This window comes from Anopheles marshallii, chromosome 2, assembly GCF_943734725.1.
Source record: "Anopheles marshallii chromosome 2, idAnoMarsDA_429_01, whole genome shotgun sequence".
NCBI classification, from domain to species: Eukaryota; Metazoa; Arthropoda; class Insecta; order Diptera; family Culicidae; genus Anopheles; species Anopheles marshallii.
The window spans coordinates 75,866,921-75,886,457 of NC_071326.1; the positions used below are offsets into that span (position 1 = coordinate 75,866,921).

The 19,537-nt window shown below is 47.6% G+C and overlaps 3 protein-coding genes across 3 annotated transcripts; 1 reads left to right on the plus strand and 2 right to left on the minus strand.

Annotated features, from left to right (window-relative positions):
• Positions 1-733: 733 nt before the first annotated feature.
• Positions 734-4,783, minus strand: LOC128706925 (zinc finger CCCH domain-containing protein 18-like). Its single transcript, XM_053801867.1, has 5 exons — positions 2,966-4,783; positions 2,364-2,892; positions 2,165-2,271; positions 1,889-2,090; positions 734-909 (listed from the first exon to the last, which is right to left on the minus strand). The coding sequence occupies exons 1-5, from the start codon at positions 4,781-4,783 to the stop codon at positions 734-736; spliced, it is 2,832 nt and encodes a 943-aa protein (XP_053657842.1).
• A 2,264-nt stretch (positions 4,784-7,047) lies between these two features.
• On the plus strand, positions 7,048-15,338 carry LOC128718988 (phosphatidylinositol 4-kinase alpha). The gene is made up of 13 exons (XM_053812609.1): positions 7,048-7,137; positions 7,228-7,441; positions 7,524-8,285; positions 8,350-8,556; positions 9,095-9,195; positions 9,259-9,421; positions 9,493-9,979; positions 10,772-11,000; positions 11,084-13,729; positions 13,796-13,916; positions 13,995-14,554; positions 14,625-14,871; positions 14,953-15,338. Exons 1-13 carry the CDS (start codon positions 7,048-7,050, stop codon positions 15,336-15,338), a joined length of 6,213 nt encoding a protein of 2,070 aa, XP_053668584.1.
• Positions 15,339-15,887: 549 nt separating this feature from the next.
• Positions 15,888-17,131, minus strand: LOC128718592 (uncharacterized). Its single transcript, XM_053812214.1, has 5 exons — positions 17,087-17,131; positions 16,736-16,973; positions 16,570-16,664; positions 16,385-16,498; positions 15,888-16,316 (listed from the first exon to the last, which is right to left on the minus strand). The coding sequence occupies exons 1-5, from the start codon at positions 17,129-17,131 to the stop codon at positions 15,888-15,890; spliced, it is 921 nt and encodes a 306-aa protein (XP_053668189.1).
• Positions 17,132-19,537: the final 2,406 nt, after the last annotated feature.

Sequence of the window (19,537 nt, forward strand, 5' to 3'; positions counted from 1 at the left end):
CATTGTCACTCAGGTGCAACTCATCATCATCATATAACAATAAACAGGGAGAAGCGTAGGGAAAGGAACCAATAAAGATTGCCTACCGAAATTTAAATTATTTTATGCACGGCCTTTTTTCTCTTTGCGACCGATTACGTTTGGAATCTATTGAATCGGACTAAAATTTCACTCTACGAAAGCACAGGCACAGGACACAATGCAAATTGTGATAGGCAAAGGAAGAAGTAATGTATCAAATAATTTCATTCATCATTTATTTTATTACACTTAAACCGACACACATTTTGCCTGCATGCTGACACCCTTCTCACCGCCATTGCGGCACAAAATCGAGGAGGTTGTCCGAAACGATACAAAATGAAAACAATTGTTAAATAAACAAAAAGTTCCTGTGTGTCTCAATTCTTAACTAAACTAGATCCTTTCCTTCAGTTTCTGGGGGTTCGGGCAGAGGGCGGGGATAGTGATAGTGTGTCCTTTAGCGGTGTCCGGTTCATCGATCCGGAGCGTAAAAGAATGATCCCCCGCGTTAAATCGTCGTCATATACTGGAATGGGTTTGGGGTGTGTATGTGTGTTCTTATTTCAGTGCGACTGTGTCTCTGCGTTACCGAAAGCGATCGTTTGTCATTAAGCATCAGTACATTATACCCAATCGGAAAGTGGATGAGTGTGGTGATGAAACGGAGAAGTAATAGTTTTGTTGTGGGTACGCTTACAGAAAAGGGGATTTAAGATATTTTCGTGCGCTTTCGAGCGATTGCTTCCTCTACGGCACGCAGCTGCTTGAGCAGCTCTTCCCGGCGTGATGATTTCTTCGATGCGGCCGCATTCGCCTTCTCCATGGCCGCACTCGACGGTGGAATAACCTGTGCTCCACCCTTGCCATCGCTGTTCTTCTTTGAATCTGCAAGCGAACGTTAGTAAGAAGTGAAATTTAGAGCATCTCATGGTGTTTATGAATGTCCCTCGATCAGCGCACGAACATGAACAAATACAATATATACTTCATGAATGGCAAAACAAAAAAACCGCAAAAAAAGCTACTACTTCGTCTGTTGTCTGAATAATCAGACATGTGATAAGACAAGTGTGAGTGATCCGATCCGCAAACAGGTTCCTACATGACAACTGTTGCTCTAATCAAACTGAGTTTAGCATCAATGCTTTATATGTAGAATTATAACCACGCAGTTTAATACTTTCGCATGCTTTCTCAGAACGGCGTGTACAGATTGCGACTACGTAGGTTTGAACATTTGTGAAAACTAGTGTTGGATGAAACTGATTTAGATTCGCGAGTCTTTGAATTCAATGAATATGAATGTCTATTTCAAAGATTCGTGAATCATCCAAGATATATAACCTCCCGCAATAAGCCTATCCGTCATGTACACCCCACCGATTATCAGTTGTCGAAAATGAGCCCAACCGTTCCGGTTTAGGTTTCCAAGGTGCATTATCTGCCACCGCGTTAAGGATTCCTGAAATTTTCGAGTCATGATCGAATTGACTGACTCCTCACTAAAGATTCATATGGATGACTCTTCTCTTCTCAAAAGATTCATTACGCACAACACTAATGAAAACCCATCTTGCTAGTTCGGCGTTGTTGCTTACAAGGACACATATACGGATCGGCACAACAACCTCAAGAGGTATAGGTCTGCCATTTCTGGCTTTCTTTGACTTCATCCACCCCTAGCCCATGTCCACATCGTATCAAAATGTACACTCGCAAATTGACCAAATGAAAGAATTTGCTATTCTTAATTTTTACTCCTTTTTGATTGTACTACTGATTGTTTGATTGTTTTGATTGTATCGTCACGTTCGCGCCATCAGCACGGGAATCCAAAAATATTGCAGCAAAAACGTTAACTTACCCTTCTTTCCCATGCCCGATGATTTGGTGGACTTTTCGGACGCCCGGACCTTTGCCGGTCTTCCCTTGCCTCGGGACGAACTCGACGAGCTGGAGGAGTACGAACTTTCCGAACCGGAATCACTCGAATCGGACGAACCGGAGCCGGATGAACTCGACGCGCGTCGGTGTTTTGTTGCGGCTGCTTTGTGCATCGGGGGTGACTAAAAATGGCGGAAAAGCGAAATGAAACTAACGTGTTAATTACCCACGACTCGATGTTTTGCTTATAAATTACCATTTTTCGCTTTGCTGCTACAACTTTCTCTACCATACGCTTCTCCACCGCTGGTGATGGAACACGTTTGTCCATTCGCTTAATCGGTACGGGAGATCCTTTGCGACCTGTATGGCATACAGACATCAACAAAAATAAATAGTCCGAAAACGAACAACTGTTGCAGCTTCCTCATCGCCTTTACTCGGAGTCTACTTACCACGTCGTGGACTAGCGCTTGGTGAACGTGTGCGTATCATCTTACGCACATGAGTGGTAACCGCATGACGTTCGCTCTCCTTCGACCGATGGCTATCGTAGCGATTGCGCCTGTTCGTGGTTGGACTGGGGGAACGACTCGAATCCGAACTCGACCCCGAGCGGGAGCTACTGCTGGAGCTGCTGTAAGAGGAGCTGTGGCTATAGCTACGCCGTTCGGCGCCACGCCGAGCACCTCGCTTATCCCGACCGGGCGATTTCGAACGCATCCAGGGATCGTTCCAATCGTCAGCTCGCTGCAGGATCACTTCGCGGGTAACTCGCGGGTGGCGTCGCTTCGATAGATCCTCATCCTCGTACTGTGGCATACGGTGCGACGGTAGCTCCCGATAGCGGTGTGTACGTCCAAACGCATCCTCCTCGAAGGGCGGAATACCACCACCACCGCGGGGGAACTTTGAGGCCGGTGCTGGATAATCATAACCGGGCGGAACTGCTGCCGGTGGTCGTCCAGCGTATGGTGGGGATGGCTAGGGAGAAAAGAAAAGAAAACCAAATCAATGAATCGTGTTTAGAGCACCAGCTGGACTCAAAGTCAGCTACCGGAGGAGATGCTCGATCGCGCGTGTAGTAGTTATCCTTCTCAAGCTCATCCTGTGATAGTGAAAGGTTCATCTTTTTATCATCAAAATCAATGTCCTGTTCTTTACGTTTGTTTGCCTTGCGCATCATTTCCTTTGCGTTGCGCAAACCACGCTCCCAGGCGCTTTCGGTAGCGACTGACTCGACGGGACGCGATAGTGGTGCCAAACCTACCGTTGCTGGGTACGGTGCAACCACCGCAACCGGATGATGTGACGCCGCCAGATGGTGCAAAGCCGCGGCCCGTTCGTGTCGATAGTCGGATGCGTACAACGGTGCCGGATGCGCACTGTATCCGGGTGGTGCGTGCGTTACCGGCACAGGACGCACCATGTCGAACATCGTGTAGTTACCCTTATCGGTCACGCCCGGGTGCAGAAAGCGACAGCTCATGCCCCAGGTACACTGGCCGCGCGTATAGAACCGGCAGATTGGTTTCGGTTCCGATTCTTCCGGCCGCTTCTCATCCTCATCCGTCACCTCGCCTTCCTCTAGTTCTTCCCCTTCCTCCAGCTCATCATCATCATCACCCGCCGAACCCTCCTTGGTCGACTTGGGCTCCTCCTTTATACCCTTCTCCTGTGCATCTTCCGCCTTTTCCGTCTCCTTCGGCGCCTCGTTACATTCGCCCTCTTCCGCTTCGAAATCGAGCGCATCCTCATCGTTCTTACTGTCCATCAGGTTACCGTCGAGTAGTTTATCGTGATTCCGCAGCCCGGCTCCGTTCGATCCACCATTAATTGTGTGCTTTTCCACCTCCAAGTTACGAGTCTTTCGCTCTTCGAGCTTCTGACGTAGGTCGGTAATTTTCGGTCGCTCCAGTTCACCCGTTTCGCTGTCATCTCGCTCCAACGCCGATGCGTTAGAGGCTGCCGGGTCGCGACTGTGTTCATCATCTTCCTCCTCTTCGTCCTCGTCGAGCGCACCGTCACGACCGTGCCGATTTACGCTCTCCACCTCACTGTCCCGCTCGTCTTCCTCCTCCGGTTCGGGTTCGTTGTCACTCTCGAGGCTTACGTCGCTCAAATCTTCGTGGCTCATATTGAGTGCGTTATTCTTGGCCGCAGGACCGGTACCGACAGGTCCCGTCCCATCCGCCCGGTGTTCCAGCGCATCCGGCGAGGCGGGTGCTTTATCTTCGCGATCCGATTCCATTTCACAGTCGGAAATTTCTTCGCCTTTTAATTTTTCACTCAGGTTCGATGTGCTCGAATTGCGGGACAGTGACCGGTGCTGGCGGTTCGAACTGCTAAGGCTGCCGCGCCGATGATGGCTACCGGCTTTGCTCGAGCTGTTGTCCGAATGGTTCGATTCCTTCGAGAGCGACCGTGATCGATCGTACCGGTCGGCATGATGTTGGCTGCTGCCACCATCCGGTGATAGTGATTTAGCGCTCGGACTCCGGACGCCTGCATACATCCCCGGCGAGGAAGGATGCGATCGAGGGTTATAGTTCGAAGAAAGACCAGCGGGAGAGTTAACCGCATCGAACGTTTTCGGCGGACTGGACAATGAATCATGTTTTCCGGCCTCGTAATTCAAGCTGCCGGGCGAATTGGAACGTGACTGGGAGCGCGATCGCGACCGAGACTGTCGACCGGTTTCGCGCACACCGTCCTCTCCATCGCCTCCGAGCGAAGCGGGCGATGGTGAACGCGAAGGAGAACCGGAACCATCCGAATGCTCAACTTCCTGCTCCTTGGCGGCAGGACTAGCGATCTGCTCTGAATCCGAGCTGTTCGAAGCCGACGAACCCGGTCTCGAATCATCGCTGTCCATTACCGTTGCTGGGCGTTGGTCCTATGGGTGCGCGTGTTTATGTTCCTTGTTGGTAGATCGTGGATGGACACAGCTGCAAGTGAAAGAAATGAGTTAATTTTTTTGTTATTATGAAATGCAAGACATTTGTTTCTCATCCCCCTGTTTCATCCGCGCAAGAACACAGTTCTTCGCCCGAGCATTCGACCGCAAATGTCAGAAAACGTTTCTTTTCAATCAGGTTTGCTGTTGCCGTTCCTAAGGTTACCATCATCTTGTCCATGTTTGACGAGGGGTAAGGTATACTTACAACATCGGTAACCTTATCGGAACCGGAAGCATTCGCTCCAACCCCCAACTATGTCTGTTCTTTTCCCTTCTCTTTCTCTCTTCACGTTATCCACACATCCATTCTACATCTTAGATCGGCCACTCGATCAAGAATTGTTTACACACATCCATACATACAAAGGCGCGCGCACACACACACACACTCACTCGCACACACTGGAGAAAGAATGCAATAATTGTGATCTGGGCTCTGTAAAAAATCACATCACTGGATGGCTCGTTTGCCGTTTTCTCTTACCTTAAATGTACCGGGAGGGGAAGAAGATTCGAAAGTTTAAACTGAACACAAGAGACTTTTACTTTTTTTTCTTTTTAAACACACGATACAAATTGGGCTGACTATGATTTTGCCCACACCGGTTAAGAAGATAAAATTACAACTTGTTACTTTTCGACAGTTTTTTTCTGCTTTTTCAAGTGCACGTCCCGTCATACCGGATAGAGACGACTATGTTTTACGCTTTTGTTGGTGTTAGACCGTACTTATACTTTCGCTAACTTGGACTGATTTACTTCACTTTGTTTGGAACCAAACGATACACCACCCACAAGGACTTTTAGGTGACACCACCACTTTCCGGATTGTTCCGGCGCCGGAACCTTCCGAACATTGCCCTACTGCGATCGTTGCAAATACTACTAGAACAGCAACAATCACAGATCGAACTATGCCAATTTGGCAAACTACTAACAATGAGCGCACAGCAGTTTTTCGCAATGGACATTTTACGCATTTTTCATAGAGTTACACGTGAACCGAACCCGAACTAATTATTCCCGGTGAGAATAGCCGAGCATGCTATACATTTTCACTCAAACTGCAAACTTCGCTTTTTGCTTTGCTTGATTGTACATATGCAAAGGTCACACCACCATCTTGTTTCTCGGCGCTGCTGGCTGGCGGCGTCACCGTGTTGATGAGCAATGGCGATGGGGCAAAGAAAACTGTATATCAACATTCACTCGTATGCGATCATCATGTTTCCGTACCGGGACGGATGCTTAATAATTTCCGCACTCTTCCGTGCTTCCGTTGGCCGTTCCGGGTGTTGGACACCTTTACAAAACGTTGGAACGGGAAACCGCCGGACGGAACGCGCCGCCTTTGTGTGTGCGTATCCCGTTGTTTACTTGGAAGAATTGGTCCCAATGCGAGGGAGAGTTTCGCATTGGGTTTTATTTTTTCTTTTATCGGTAAATACTACGGCCAAAAGAAATGGACTATAGCACAGAAAGTAATGGTACTTTTGCCTGGCCCATGGACGTCGGTTCTTACCTTCTGTGAAAGAATCAAACAACGGAACGCAGGGCCTGTGTGTGTGTGTGCAGCGGGACAGCGCAAGTGTTATATCGCGGCAGAGAAACCGTTTCGCAACCGCTCTCCGTTGTCCGGCAGTTGATGCGATGAAACGAAGCCAAATTTGCAGTCGGTTACGGTCCCGTTGCAAGTCGCACGCCGGGAGGAAAAATCGATAATTTCCGAGAAACGCACCAGTGCGGTTTCCACCTGCGACCACGCTGAAGAAAAAAAGCGAATGAAGAATGCAATCTCCTTTTTGACAGCTTTGACATTTGGTGCACGGTGGGTGAGCAGCTGGTCAGAAATTACGATTCATTTTCGATTCAATCATTTACTGTGTGATTTATTATTGTCTCGGAGCGGTAAAAAATCAAAATAGAAACTTGTTTCGCTAGGTTGATTTTGTACAATTATGGTTTTACTTTCTCATGATTATTTTATTTTATTATTCTCCAACAAACTGCCCGTTTTGGAACGGTTCGAGCAAACGGATAATTGCTCTGCTCGAGTCTTCCATTCCCCCAGTTGGCTAAACGTCAAATGGACAAGTAAATAAAAAAGGATCGAAGAAAATTTGCTGCAAGGGTGAAGGCTGCTGAAAATTGTGCTAAGAAATTAAAAATATCCTGTGATCATGGTGGGGAACGAGCGATTTTCGTTTCAAAAAACCGTCCAATGCTTAGCCCGTGTACTGGCCATGATTAAACCCACACCGTGGGAAAAGGTATGTGGCTGTTTTTGCAAGCAAAGCCCATTTCTAGACTTGGCCCTGAGTCATTGTAACTTTTTTTTATTGCTCCATCTTTTTGTGCAGGTGCAAACACTGTTCAAGTATTGTCCCCAGGAAAATGCGGCCGGAGTGTTTTGTCTTGATGCCCGGGCACAGGATGCAGTTATTGCTTTGGGGCTATACTTTCTCGAGAGTGGTTACCAGTATTCGAAGGAGATCATCCCGTACTTGCTACGGCTCGCCAAAGCCCTGCCGAAGGCTGTTTGGATCGATGACGTCAAACCTAATAAAATCGATAGTGAGTATAGCTCTCCTGGGTGGGGAGAACAATTCCCCACTGACACGAGTTTAGTTACATTTTGCAACACGTTATCTTGCAGAAATACCTACGGCGGAAAAATTTAGCTTCTGTCTCAACAGCCTCCTGTCGGACATAGCTGTCGGGTGTCCGGAGCATCGTGATGAAATCATCCTGAACCAGGTGGAAGTGTTGACGGTGTTGACAAACATGATCAAGGGTAGTAAAGAGAGCAGCACACTTCCACCTATTATCCTTTGCAAAGCGACGGTTCCACTGCTGCTCGGGTTGAGTCGTTCGATGGGTCGTTATGCGGCATGTGATCCACCGTTGCTTTGTCGACTATTCCCAAAGGATGAAATATTGGTAGTAAAATCGGCCGAAACGCCACTTTCGTGCGATGCGAAAGATAGTACTAGCGTTAGCCAGTTCCGTTCGATCATACCGCGCTCGATGTCGGGCAGCCTGTCCATGGATGCGGGTGAAACGGAAAAATCGAACAACAGCAACCGGAAAAAGCTCAGCTCGTTCTACTCCATACCGTACGATCCGACGACGTACTTTTTCGCAAAGTACGGCTCGAGCTTTAATCAGTTCCCGAATATGCGGTTCTGCGACTCGATGGAGAAAAACGATCGGCTACAGTTTCCAATCAACCATTTGCAGACCATTTTTGCGCTGGCAAAAAAGCTTCTCACCAAAGAGACGCTGGAACATTTGGACGAACAGGCGGGTGATATATATGCGCTAAATCAGATTAAACCGTACGGGTATAAAAGTTTCTCCGAAACGATCAATCTGGTAATGGTGACGCTGCTGCGGGAGATTTTGCAAAATCAAACAGGTAAAATGCGTTTTATGACCAGACAGGGAGCGTATAGTAAGTTATGGTTTTAATTTTATTCCAGATTTACCAACACCTTTCACGAAGGATGTGCAAGAGTTTGTTAAGCGTTTGTTCCTGATTGGCCAGACAGAGCTACAGAACAAGCAGTACGATGTGCTCGATCGTGTACGGGACCCTACGAATATCGTCGTGAACAAGTACAAGATCAACGTGATGGCCAATGCTGCGTGTGTCGATTTGCTCGTATGGGCGATCGGTGATGAAACTGGTACGTTTAGCAAAAGGGTAACAGGAATTGGTTTCCGTACACGTTGATCTACACGCGCTCCAATCGGCACATTCTTCTATTCTCACGCCATTTTTATCGGTTCCAGTCCACAACTTGAGCGATCTGCTAACGTATCTGCAAGAAAGTTTATCATTCACGATGGGTTTAGGTGATGGTTTGATGGTTTTCTTGGTTTTGGTTTGATTGTTTATTATGAGTTATATGTTTCATTCTGGTTTTACCTTTTTCCGTTACTTGCTATCTTATGTTTTCAGGCCGTTCGATAGCTTTTGTGTTATTTTTCCATGGGGATCGGGTTACGCTTTGGAAAGGTTTATTGGGTAAACATTGTAAAAAAAAAGAATGCGAAATTCCAACACGCAAGGCAATGCGGGTTTTGTTTTACATCTTTGCTGCTAGTGCTGAAGTGATCTTCATTGCTTCTGTCCATTGATTGCGCAGGCTCCTCTTGCTCGATTGTGAGGAAACGATTGTGAAGTGTGAAAACTCTAATCAGTTCTCTTAAAACTCCTTTCAGAGGCGGATAAACTGTGCAGTCGACTTTACCAGAAGCTCAACTCGGTACTGGGACACAAGGTGGTGATGGATCATATGCCACTATTAATGGTTTGCTTAGAGGTAATTATTCACTCTTCTATTGCAATTGCATTTTTCAAATAACTTTATATCTTTATCCTTCAGGGATTGGGTAAATTAGCGCAAAAGTTCCCCAATATTGCGGGAACATCGATATCGTACTTGCGAGACTTCCTGGTAGATCCGAGCCCTATTCTGACGAAGCTTCACGTTCAATCACAAGCACAAACAAAGAAGGATAAAGAAAATGCACCTTTCCGTATCGTGGGTAAGTTGTGCCAGAAATTTATCAAGATTTTCTAACCATTAATTGACACTTTTGCTGCCTTCCGCTTTCAGTGCAAGGTTCCGATTTTAAAGCGTTCGATCATGCGACAAACCCGAAAGGACTCACCAAGTCCGCCCAGGAAGCGTTCGAAGCGCTGCGTGATGCAGCGATCGAAAATCTCAGCATTGCCCTGCGAGCGGCACACGCACTGGATCAGTACTGTGTGCCGGCCCTGGTGGCGAACGTTTCCAATCGGTTGTTTACCGCCGAAAAACAAGAAAGCGAATCGAGTCTGGTGTCGTTGAACATTATCGTAATGTTGGGTCATGTGGCGGTCGCTCTGAAGGATACGCCGAAGACGACCAACAACATTCTTCAGTTTTTCATCCAGCGCTTCTGCAAGGTACCGTCCGAGCAGAACGTACTGATCGTCGATCAGCTCGGTTGCATGATCATCTCCAAGTGTGAACCGCAGGTGTTCGAGGAGATAATGAAAATGTTTACGCGTGTCACCGTACAGGCGGCATCGCTCGCGTACTCGACAAATCCGGAGCAAAGGTAATGTATCGGTTGTCGGGTAGGGGCCAGTGTCTTACGATCATCATTCCTTCCCCATTTGGTTTATGTGTTCCGTGTACCTAATTGGCTAACATCATACTGCTCCTTCATGAGCGTTGCGCATTTCATTCGGATTCATTTGTATATTTAATACTAAAACGGTTTAAATAATTCCCTTGTGCTGGCGAGTAATTTTTGACGTTATTTTTTTCTTCAAAATTCTAAACTTTATTAGTTTTTGAATGTAATGTGTGGCATTTCAAAATAGTTTGCTATATTTTTATTCTTGTACAGTAAAATAGTTTGCCCTGTTTTAAATTCTTAACGTCACGCGTTAAGTAAAACACCCAAGCGCGTTTATTTAAACCGTTCCGTATAGTACAGCTCTCTCTGTTTTGTCCAACGATACTACAGTGTTTCAAGCTATTTCAGATACATCCCCGATTTCCTGATGCATGGTCCGTGTACTCTCTTCTCTTTCTGCATTTTTTCTTAATACACACTACCGTACTCTCTACTCCGTGCCCGCGCACCGCGTGACGGACCCCATTTGTTTCTCACCCGGGCTCAATGGTTTGTCACCAGACACAAAGCGGAAAACTCACTTCCGGGAGTATCCGAGTTTTTACTTTTTGTTGTGCCTTTCTGTTTTGCTTTTTGCTACCTCATCTGTGTGACGTCGCGATCAGTCATCTAAATTTTTATTCTCCAAAATTTTTGCTTTCACCACGACATCCCACCTGTGCGGTGTGCGGCCGGTCGCGTTATGGCGGTGTTAAAAAAAACGAACAGTGTTTACAGGAAATCGTACCATCACGTGTCGGATGCGGTCGTGAACGCGCTGGCCAACATTGCCGCCAACATACAGGGTGAGCTGGAGATGTTGGATTTGCTTGGGAAGTTGCTGGAGCTGTTTGTGCAGATCGGTCTCGAGGCGGAACGTTCATCCGACAATACATCCGGAGCGCAGAAGGCTAGTTCGAGTGCGGGCAATCTTGGTATGCTTATTCCAGTGATCGCGGTTAGTATTACAACTGTGTCTTTCATCGATCGTATCGTTTTTGAGGATTTTTTCCTAATTACTTGTATTCGCTTTATTTTTAGGTTCTCGTAAGACGACTTCCTCCAATTAAAAATCCCAAACAACGGCTGCATAAACTGTTCAAAGACTTTTGGCTGTACTGCGTCGTGATGGGTTTCACCAACTCGCGCCTATGGCCCTCCGACTGGTACCAGGGTGTGCAGCAGATCGCGGCCAAATCCCCGCTGCTAATCTCCCAAACCGCTCACCGATCGGAGATGCGTGAGCTTAACTACACGTCCGCCATTCGATCGGGTAGCGTTAGCTTGATGGAGCTTCGCAATCAAATTCTGCTGCTGCTAGACCATCCACCGGCCGATATAACGGCCTGCATCAACAAGCTCACGTTTGCACAGTGCGCTTACCTGCTGAGCGTGTACTGGTTGGAGATATTGCGCGTCGAGAACGCGTCCGAACCGAGCCTGGAACCGATCCTGAGCTATCTTTGCGACAATGCACTGCTAAAGGACAAGTACGGCATGTGGCAATGTGTCCGCTGCATCGGTGATCAGGTGTTTGAAAAGTTCCGCAGCGTGCTACTCGCGCAAGATTCGGTGCGCGAAAAGGTGCTGGAATCGCAAGCGATGCTACTGCTGGTGTACTTCAACCACATCCACAAGCAGATCCAGCTGGTTGCTGACCAGTATCTGTCGCAGCTAGTCGACAAGTTTCCGCATTTGCTGTGGAACCGTAAGGTGCTGTGGTGCATGCTGGACGTACTGCAACTGCTCGCCTTTTCGCTTACGCTCGATCCGAACGAGGAAACGCCGACGCTTCGTGTTGCTTCGACGCCCTACACATTGCAGCTGATGGACAGTTTGCCGGCGCGTGAAAGTCGTGTGAAGGATTTTGCCGATCGCTGCCAGGGAATCGTGAACGAGGCGATGAAATGGGCACCGAAATCAACACGCAGCCACCTGCAGGAGTACCCGAATCAGGTGCCCTCGACGACGCTTTCCAATCACAGCGGATTGGCGCTGGCAGTTGATTCCATCCTTCACACGTGGGTAACGAATGCTTCAATTCCGACAACGACGAAACGGCCGCACTGCGTCAACAGCGACACATCGAAGTTTGTGTCCGTGCTGTGTTTGCGTAGCAAGTACGCTGGTGAAATTTCCGGCCTGCTGTCCGTGCTGGAGGATGAAGATAAAAAGGGTTTAGCGGATCGGCTCGTAAAGGACGTGTGGGACGCTTGTGCGGAAAAGAGCGATCCAAAACACCGAGGTGCATTGTGGCGTGCCACGGCCTATCTGATACTTTGCTCGAGCGCCAACCGGAAGCTGCTGCACGCGATTTCATCCTCCCAGGTGCAGCTGTTCACCGAGAGCGCCATGGAAACGGCGGTCGAGTGTTGGCAGTGGATACTGACCGCACGGCAGGATCTCGAACTGTGCTTCATACAGGAGATGGTCACCGCCTGGCAGACGACGTTCGACAAACGGATGGGCCTGTTCTCGGAGGAGAACGATGTGGCGAGCCCGCTGGCAGCGTACGAAGGTTGCCGTTTGGTGCCAAAACCGATCGTTGTCGCACCGCACCTGATCTGGCTGCAGCTACTGTCGGAGATGGTCGATACGGCGAAGTACTGCAATCGGGACAAGGTGGAAATGTTCTGCATGTTGCTGCATCGGTGTTTGCCGTTTAGCCGGGATTTCAAGCAGAACCGACACATCTCTACGGTCGGGTGTCGGTTTAAGCTGCTGCAGTGTGGGCTTTCGCTGCTGCAGGGCAACACCATCCCGAAGTCGCTCGCACGCAACATACTGCGCGAACGGATCTACGCGAACGCGCTCGATTACTTCTGCGGACCGCAGCTCTGCCCGAGCCAATCCCGGGAAGCATTGCTCGAGGACATCTCGATACTGCTAAAATTCTGGCAGACGATGCGCAGCGAGAAGAAGCATCTGGTCGCGTCGGAGGTGAGCGACTACGAGCTACACACCGCGTCGGTGAATCTGTCCGTGCAGAAGGTTTCGCTCGATACGGTGTCACTCGCTGGGAGTGAAGTCGCACGGTCGACGAGCAGCGGAAATGCCGGCTGGTACAATACGATCCCACACTCGACGTCGACCCTATCGAAGCGATCGGCACGCATTAAGCGTCCACCGTACCCGAAGGATGCGTACGATAAGGATTATATGAAAAAGCGTAACCTGATACTGGAACTACTAGCGGTCGAGATTGAGTTTATGCTGATTTGGGCCAATCCGCTCTCACTGCCCGAGCTGCAAATTCCAGGTGAAGAGTCCGTTGTGGAATGGCGTGCTCGGCCGGTGAAGTTGAACGTATGGCGTGATTTTACGCGCCTTGCCTGGTCGTACAATCCGGCCCTGGCTGTGTTTTTGCCCCAGCGCATCCGGAACGCGGAAACGATCGAAGACGAGGTGACGCGGCTGGTGTGTTCCGACCCGATGGCGGCCGTACACATCCCGGAAGCGCTCAAGTATCTCGTCACCACCAAGACCGTGCTGAACGAATCACCCGAGCTGGTGTACATGTTGACCTGGGCGCGGGTGAATCCGATCCAAGCGTTGTCCTACTTTTCGCGTCAATATCCGACCCATCCGCTCACGGCACAGTACGCGGTGATGACACTGAACTCGTACCCGGCGGAAGCAGTCCTTCCGTACATTCCGCAGCTTGTGCAAGCGTTACGACACGACACGGTAAGGATGGAAAATGCGTTATGCATAGGTAAATGGTAATGGTAACTGTTTGTTGCATTCCCGCAGATGGGTTACGTGACGGAGCTGATCAAGCACATCTCGAAACGATCGCAAATTGTGGCCCACCAGCTCGTTTGGAACATGCAGACCAACATGTACATCGACGAGGAGATGCATCACCGAGACTGTAATAACGAACTCCATTTCCATTTTGGGGGACATTTTGTCTAACCGGGTGCTCTTCCTTTTGCATATTTCTTTGTAGCTCTTTACGACGCACTGGAATCGCTGTCCCAAAATATCATCTCCTCACTGTCCGGACCGGCGAAACGGTTCTACGAAAGGGAGTTTGATTTCTTTGGCAAAATTACCGCCGTCAGTGGCGAAATTCGATCCTTCCCGAAAGGCCAAGCACGAAAGAAGGCTTGTCTGGAGGCGCTGAGCCGCATCAAGGTACAGTCCGGCTGCTACCTTCCATCCAACCCCGAAGCGATGGTGCTCGACATTGACTACAACAGCGGTACCCCGATGCAGAGTGCGGCGAAGGCACCGTATCTGGCCCGGTTCCGCGTACAGCGCTGTGGCATTACCGAGCTGGAAACGATGGCGATGGAAGTGTCGAACAATCCCGACTCGCAGATCGATGGACCACGGTTGAATTCGCTCGGTCCGGAAGCGTGGCAGGCGGCCATTTTCAAGGTGGGCGATGATGTGCGACAGGACATGCTGGCACTGCAGGTGATCTCCATTTTTAAGAACGTATTCCAGCAGGTCGGATTGGAGTTGTACCTGTTTCCTTATCGTGTCGTTGCCACTGCACCAGGGGTAAGTGTGAGAATTAATGCGCCTGCTGGTAAATTATTTATTTGCGCTTTTTTTTTCTTCCCTCCAACAGTGCGGTGTTATCGAGTGTGTACCGAATGCGAAATCACGCGATCAGTTAGGACGGCAGACGGATTTCGGGCTGTACGAGTACTTCCTGCACCAGTACGGTGATGAAACGTCGAAAGAGTTCCAATCGGCACGCAGCAACTTTGTCAAGTCGATGGCGGCGTATTCGGTGATCGGTTACCTTTTGCAGATAAAGGACCGTCATAATGGCAACATTATGATTGATAAGGATGGCCATATTATTCACATCGGTACGAAAGTCACATACCGAACAGTTGGGAAGATAATTTTGTACTAATTGTTTTCTCCTTTAATCGATTTTGTTGTTGTAGATTTTGGTTTCATGTTTGAATCATCGCCTGGTGGTAACATCGGGTTCGAACCCGATCTCAAACTAACGGACGAGATGGTAATGGTGATGGGTGGCAAAATGGAGGCGGCACCGTTTAAGTGGTTCTGCGATCTGTGCGTACAGTCGTTCCTTGCCATTCGCCCGTACCAGGACGCCATTGTGACGCTAGTATCGCTCATGCTCGATACCGGTTTGCCGTGTTTCCGGGGTCAAACGATTACGCTGCTCAAGCAGCGATTCGTGCCGACGAAGAACAGTAAGGAGGCGGCCGCGCACATGCTGGGTGTGATCCGGAACTCGTACCAAAACTTCCGCACGCGCACCTACGACATGATCCAGTATTACCAGAATCAAATTCCATACTAAGAGGGTGCTGCGCGCGTAAAATCTAATTTAACCTTACACGGGGGTAAATGGTGGGCACAGGGATATAGCATTCAAATTGTTGTTACCAAAGGTACGCGGGGTAGTATGCAAATGACAGAGGACCTGTAGGGTCGCTTTAGATCAAATCTATGTATCTGTGTGTGTGTATGTGAATGTAACGTAGCCAATTATCGGTGTGGTAGATAATATCGTTGTTGTTGCTCTATTTGTTGGAACGAAGGTAAAACAGCCTAAAACATAAATAAATGTTCTTCACGATCTAACGATCTGGGTAGGTTTTTGATTCGAGCATTTCAAGGTATTGTGAGCCGAAAATGGATGTAAGCTCGGAACTTCATCTTGGCGTAACGCGATCTGCCAGGTCATGACGGATATAACTGGCTTAGTAAGCCTGAATTTGACCACTGAATTAGGGAACGGTCCGGATGGGATTTGGCATTTGGTAGTTTTCATTCCCCATTGACGGTCCTCTTGTGCTGTGTGTTTATACATGCTATTTACAATAGACTTTTGCCATCCTTAACTACTCTAACTGTCATAAGCGAAACCGAAATCTTTTTCAAACGCTTGCTTCTGTGTTGCGGCAATGAGTTCCTGAATTTGGATCCGAAGTTTCCGTTTGGTACGCGGGGAAAATTGTTTCATCTGCAGCGCGATACTATGCCCATAAACTTCATCATCGTCTTTCATGTTCCGCGCGCTACAACCGGGTACATCTTCACAAAACGTTTGCTCAACCGGTGAGGGTGGGTTTGAAAGTGCTTCCACTTTTATAGCAATGAATTCCGGTTCCTTTGACGAGGTGGAATTGTTTGGAAGCGAACGTTCAAGCCCATTCATTGAGGTAGTTGAGTTCGCTGCGGCAGATGGTATCGGCTTAAAGCTCGTATGACTGGAGGGCTCTAGAATCTTCCGTTTCTTCACCAGCGCTGGAGGACGTTCAGTTTTTGATGGAAACTGTAATACAAGTTCAAATGGAATTATTTTATTAATGAGAATGAGTATAACGGTTAGTAGTTGCTTACGTGTTTTTCTTTTTCACCATTTGGTGTGGAAGGATGTACGTTAGGTCGTTGAACTGATGGCCTTATTATCAAACGTGCTTGATTCGAATCTTCCGGTACAAGTTTTGTTGGTAACTGGATGAACAGATTAACACATTTTTAAAGGAATGGAATAGGAATAGGAATGGACAACATCCGCTACTTACGGATATTGCTGGTGGTTCGTCATCTTCACCGGGCGTATTTGCAAAACTCAGCGCAGAATAGTAAGGCCACTTAACGACTTGCAGCGCATCGGGATCTAACCGAAATAATCATTATTATCACGACCAATGGAAACCCAAGTTTTCGGTAGCAACCCACTAAGCTTACCTCCATTTTTTGCTCTCTTCTTAACAGCGGATCTGTACTGCCTCAGTGACGATCGGAGCGAACTCCATTTGGCAAACAGATCGTCTGCATTGTGTCCCATGCTGATGGAAAGCGATTCCCATGCTTTATCGCGGGCATGCTTGTTCTTATAGTGTTCATGTGTATGGTCCCACAAGCAACTGTGCAGTTTCACCTCCGATATGAAATGAAGCGTTTCCTGCATGCTCATTTCCACGCACTAAACCGAAGGTAAACAAACATACGAGCAACAGCATAAAACACATCAAACCAACGCACCATTCAAGGGGTGAGATTTTGTTCACCGAATTAAAAAGATTTTTATATACCTACCCTCACTTTAGCTCTTATCTTTTTTGTCACCTTAACGTCTGTCATCTTAGAGCTGTACTTGGTTATAAGCGGATTGAATGAATGAATTTTTCATTGAACTAGAGGCGAATACTTTATTTACCACAAGCAGCTCATCGATACGCGTCCGTGGAAAAAGTAAACAATGTTTGAACGTCACTTTTCGCCAAGGTGTCTATATCTTCCTGTTGTACAGATTGTGTAAGATTTGTAGACAAAAGATGTGATTGTACTTAAAAAAATAATATTTAGTAAAACCAGTTTTTTCATTTCTATTTCAATGTACCTTTTGATTGATGTGTGAGTCGAACGCTGCGTATAAAATTTATTAAATTTGTAATGAATAATTTTATCAAAATACAATATTCACTGCATTAGTGTGCACAGCTACACATTTCCAAACAATCGAGCCTCCACCGTAGACAGAAGGAGAAAGAACACTCACAAAGCTGTTGCATCTCGCTTGTTCGCCTGTTTCCAAACCCTCGCTCTCTCAAATTGTAGCGCCGCACAGTGGGCACAGTTAGAGAGCTAACCATGCAAACCGTTCCACGGCTGGCCGTATTATTGCTCTCGCAGCGTACGCGTTCGGATCGTGCGTGTGTATCGTGTGAAAAGCGGCAAAACTAACCAGTAAAGTCCTTTTGCTACGGCAAATAAACGCATTGTGATGCATCAAATTTCTTCGCAGTAGTTTAAGAATTCCTGGCGTTTTTTTTTTACATCTACAATACAAGTGTACATTGTGCGTTGACGGGTGATTTTTCTCGGAAAAGTGATCATAGAAATTATTTTTAAAGTGTTTCGTGTGATGGTGATGTTGTGACAGTTTTTTTTTGTTAAAAGATACGAATTGATTGAATCACGAAATTTTGTGAACAAGCACGGAAAGCTTGGTGCAGTGCTCGGCACATAACCAATAGAACGAGCGATTGTAGCACCATCTACAGACGGAGCGGTAGCAGCAGCATTAGCAGCAACATTCGACCATATCTAGTAGGTTGGTACAGTGTATTAATCCAATTGCATACATTTTCCACCAGCCATACATCGGCAGCGTTCCGATTTTCGCAACTTGCTTCCCCTTTCCAAACTTCCAACCACCAACGGGCGCCCGGAAATGCAACCTCCATCACCGTTCAACTAAAACGTTATGCGTTTGCAGTTTCGTTGTTGTTGTTGTTTGCTGTTCCTGTTTCGTTTGCCGTATCACCTTTCCCTTGTGCGGTGGTCCGCAAGGGTGTTCCCGGAAGGTGCGGCAGCAAACCGAGAGGCTGCGTTTTGTTGCGCTTCGTTTCGCTAAGTGCATTTTGTTGCACTTGAAAACAAAACAAAAAAGTATGGAGAAACAAAATGGAATAACGCGTGTATGTGTGTTTGTTGTGCGTGGGCAAAAGGTGTACGTGCGTGTGCGTGTTTGTGTCGTTTTGCTTGCAGCATGAACGGCTGTATGCTATGGTTTGTCGCAGGGAAGAATGGAAGAATGGGCTGAGGAAATTCAAGGCAAATGCATGATGCATCACGCCCGCCTGCTACGACATTCCCGGGCAGCTTGGATGCTGCGAAGTTAAGCAACGTATAACATTCCAGAGGGTTTTATGTCTGAGTGTTTGGTGCGTGTTCTTCTTTATCAGCGAACGAAAGCCCCCGAAGAAGGGGAAAAGCACTGACCGAAAATGGAAGAAGTTTGTTTGTAGGCAAGATACGAAGCAGTTGACCAAAGTGTTCACAAAAGACCCCCAGCAACGTCCACAAATGTGAGCCCACAGTTTGAATCAACGCATCGGGAGCGGCTTTCGATCAAAGTGTGCCGAACAAGGGGTTTGTTCTGATGGTGTGCGATACGGTTGACAATAGGTAGTCGGGTGTTTGAAATTGATCATTAGAGTAAAAGGGGCAACTTTTCTCGGTTTGCCTCCCATTCCCGACCCAGCATTAATTAGCGCTTATTGCAAAACGCTGTTAAACGATGGCACACATGTTGTGGTTGTTGTTTTACCTTTGTTCCGCATTGATAATATGTTGCCAAATTGCATGTTTGCACAGAGTAAGTGGGCTTGTTCCTGTGTGGCGGTACCACAACAACGCGCAGAGTACTTGATTTGACAATTAGCAATCCTCGGGAAAAGTGTTTCCAGCGCGTTGCAATTTACAAGCGGTGACGTCTCGACGGGAGTGCTTAGTGTCGCCACATGCCGCCACAAAAGAAAAGGAGAAAAAGCAACCGAATCGTTTCATCTTCTCCATTTATTGTTTTTATCCAACAAAAACAATATTAAAAAAAAGCGAACCAAGCGCATGAGATTTCTCGGTGAGGCGAGGAGGAGTTTATTTGTTTTTCACTTAATTTTCCTCCCGCTTTGGAAAACCTTCTCCGCTCGGGCTTTTGATCTTCCGCTAATGATTGGACGTAGAACTGTCGGAGAAAATCGA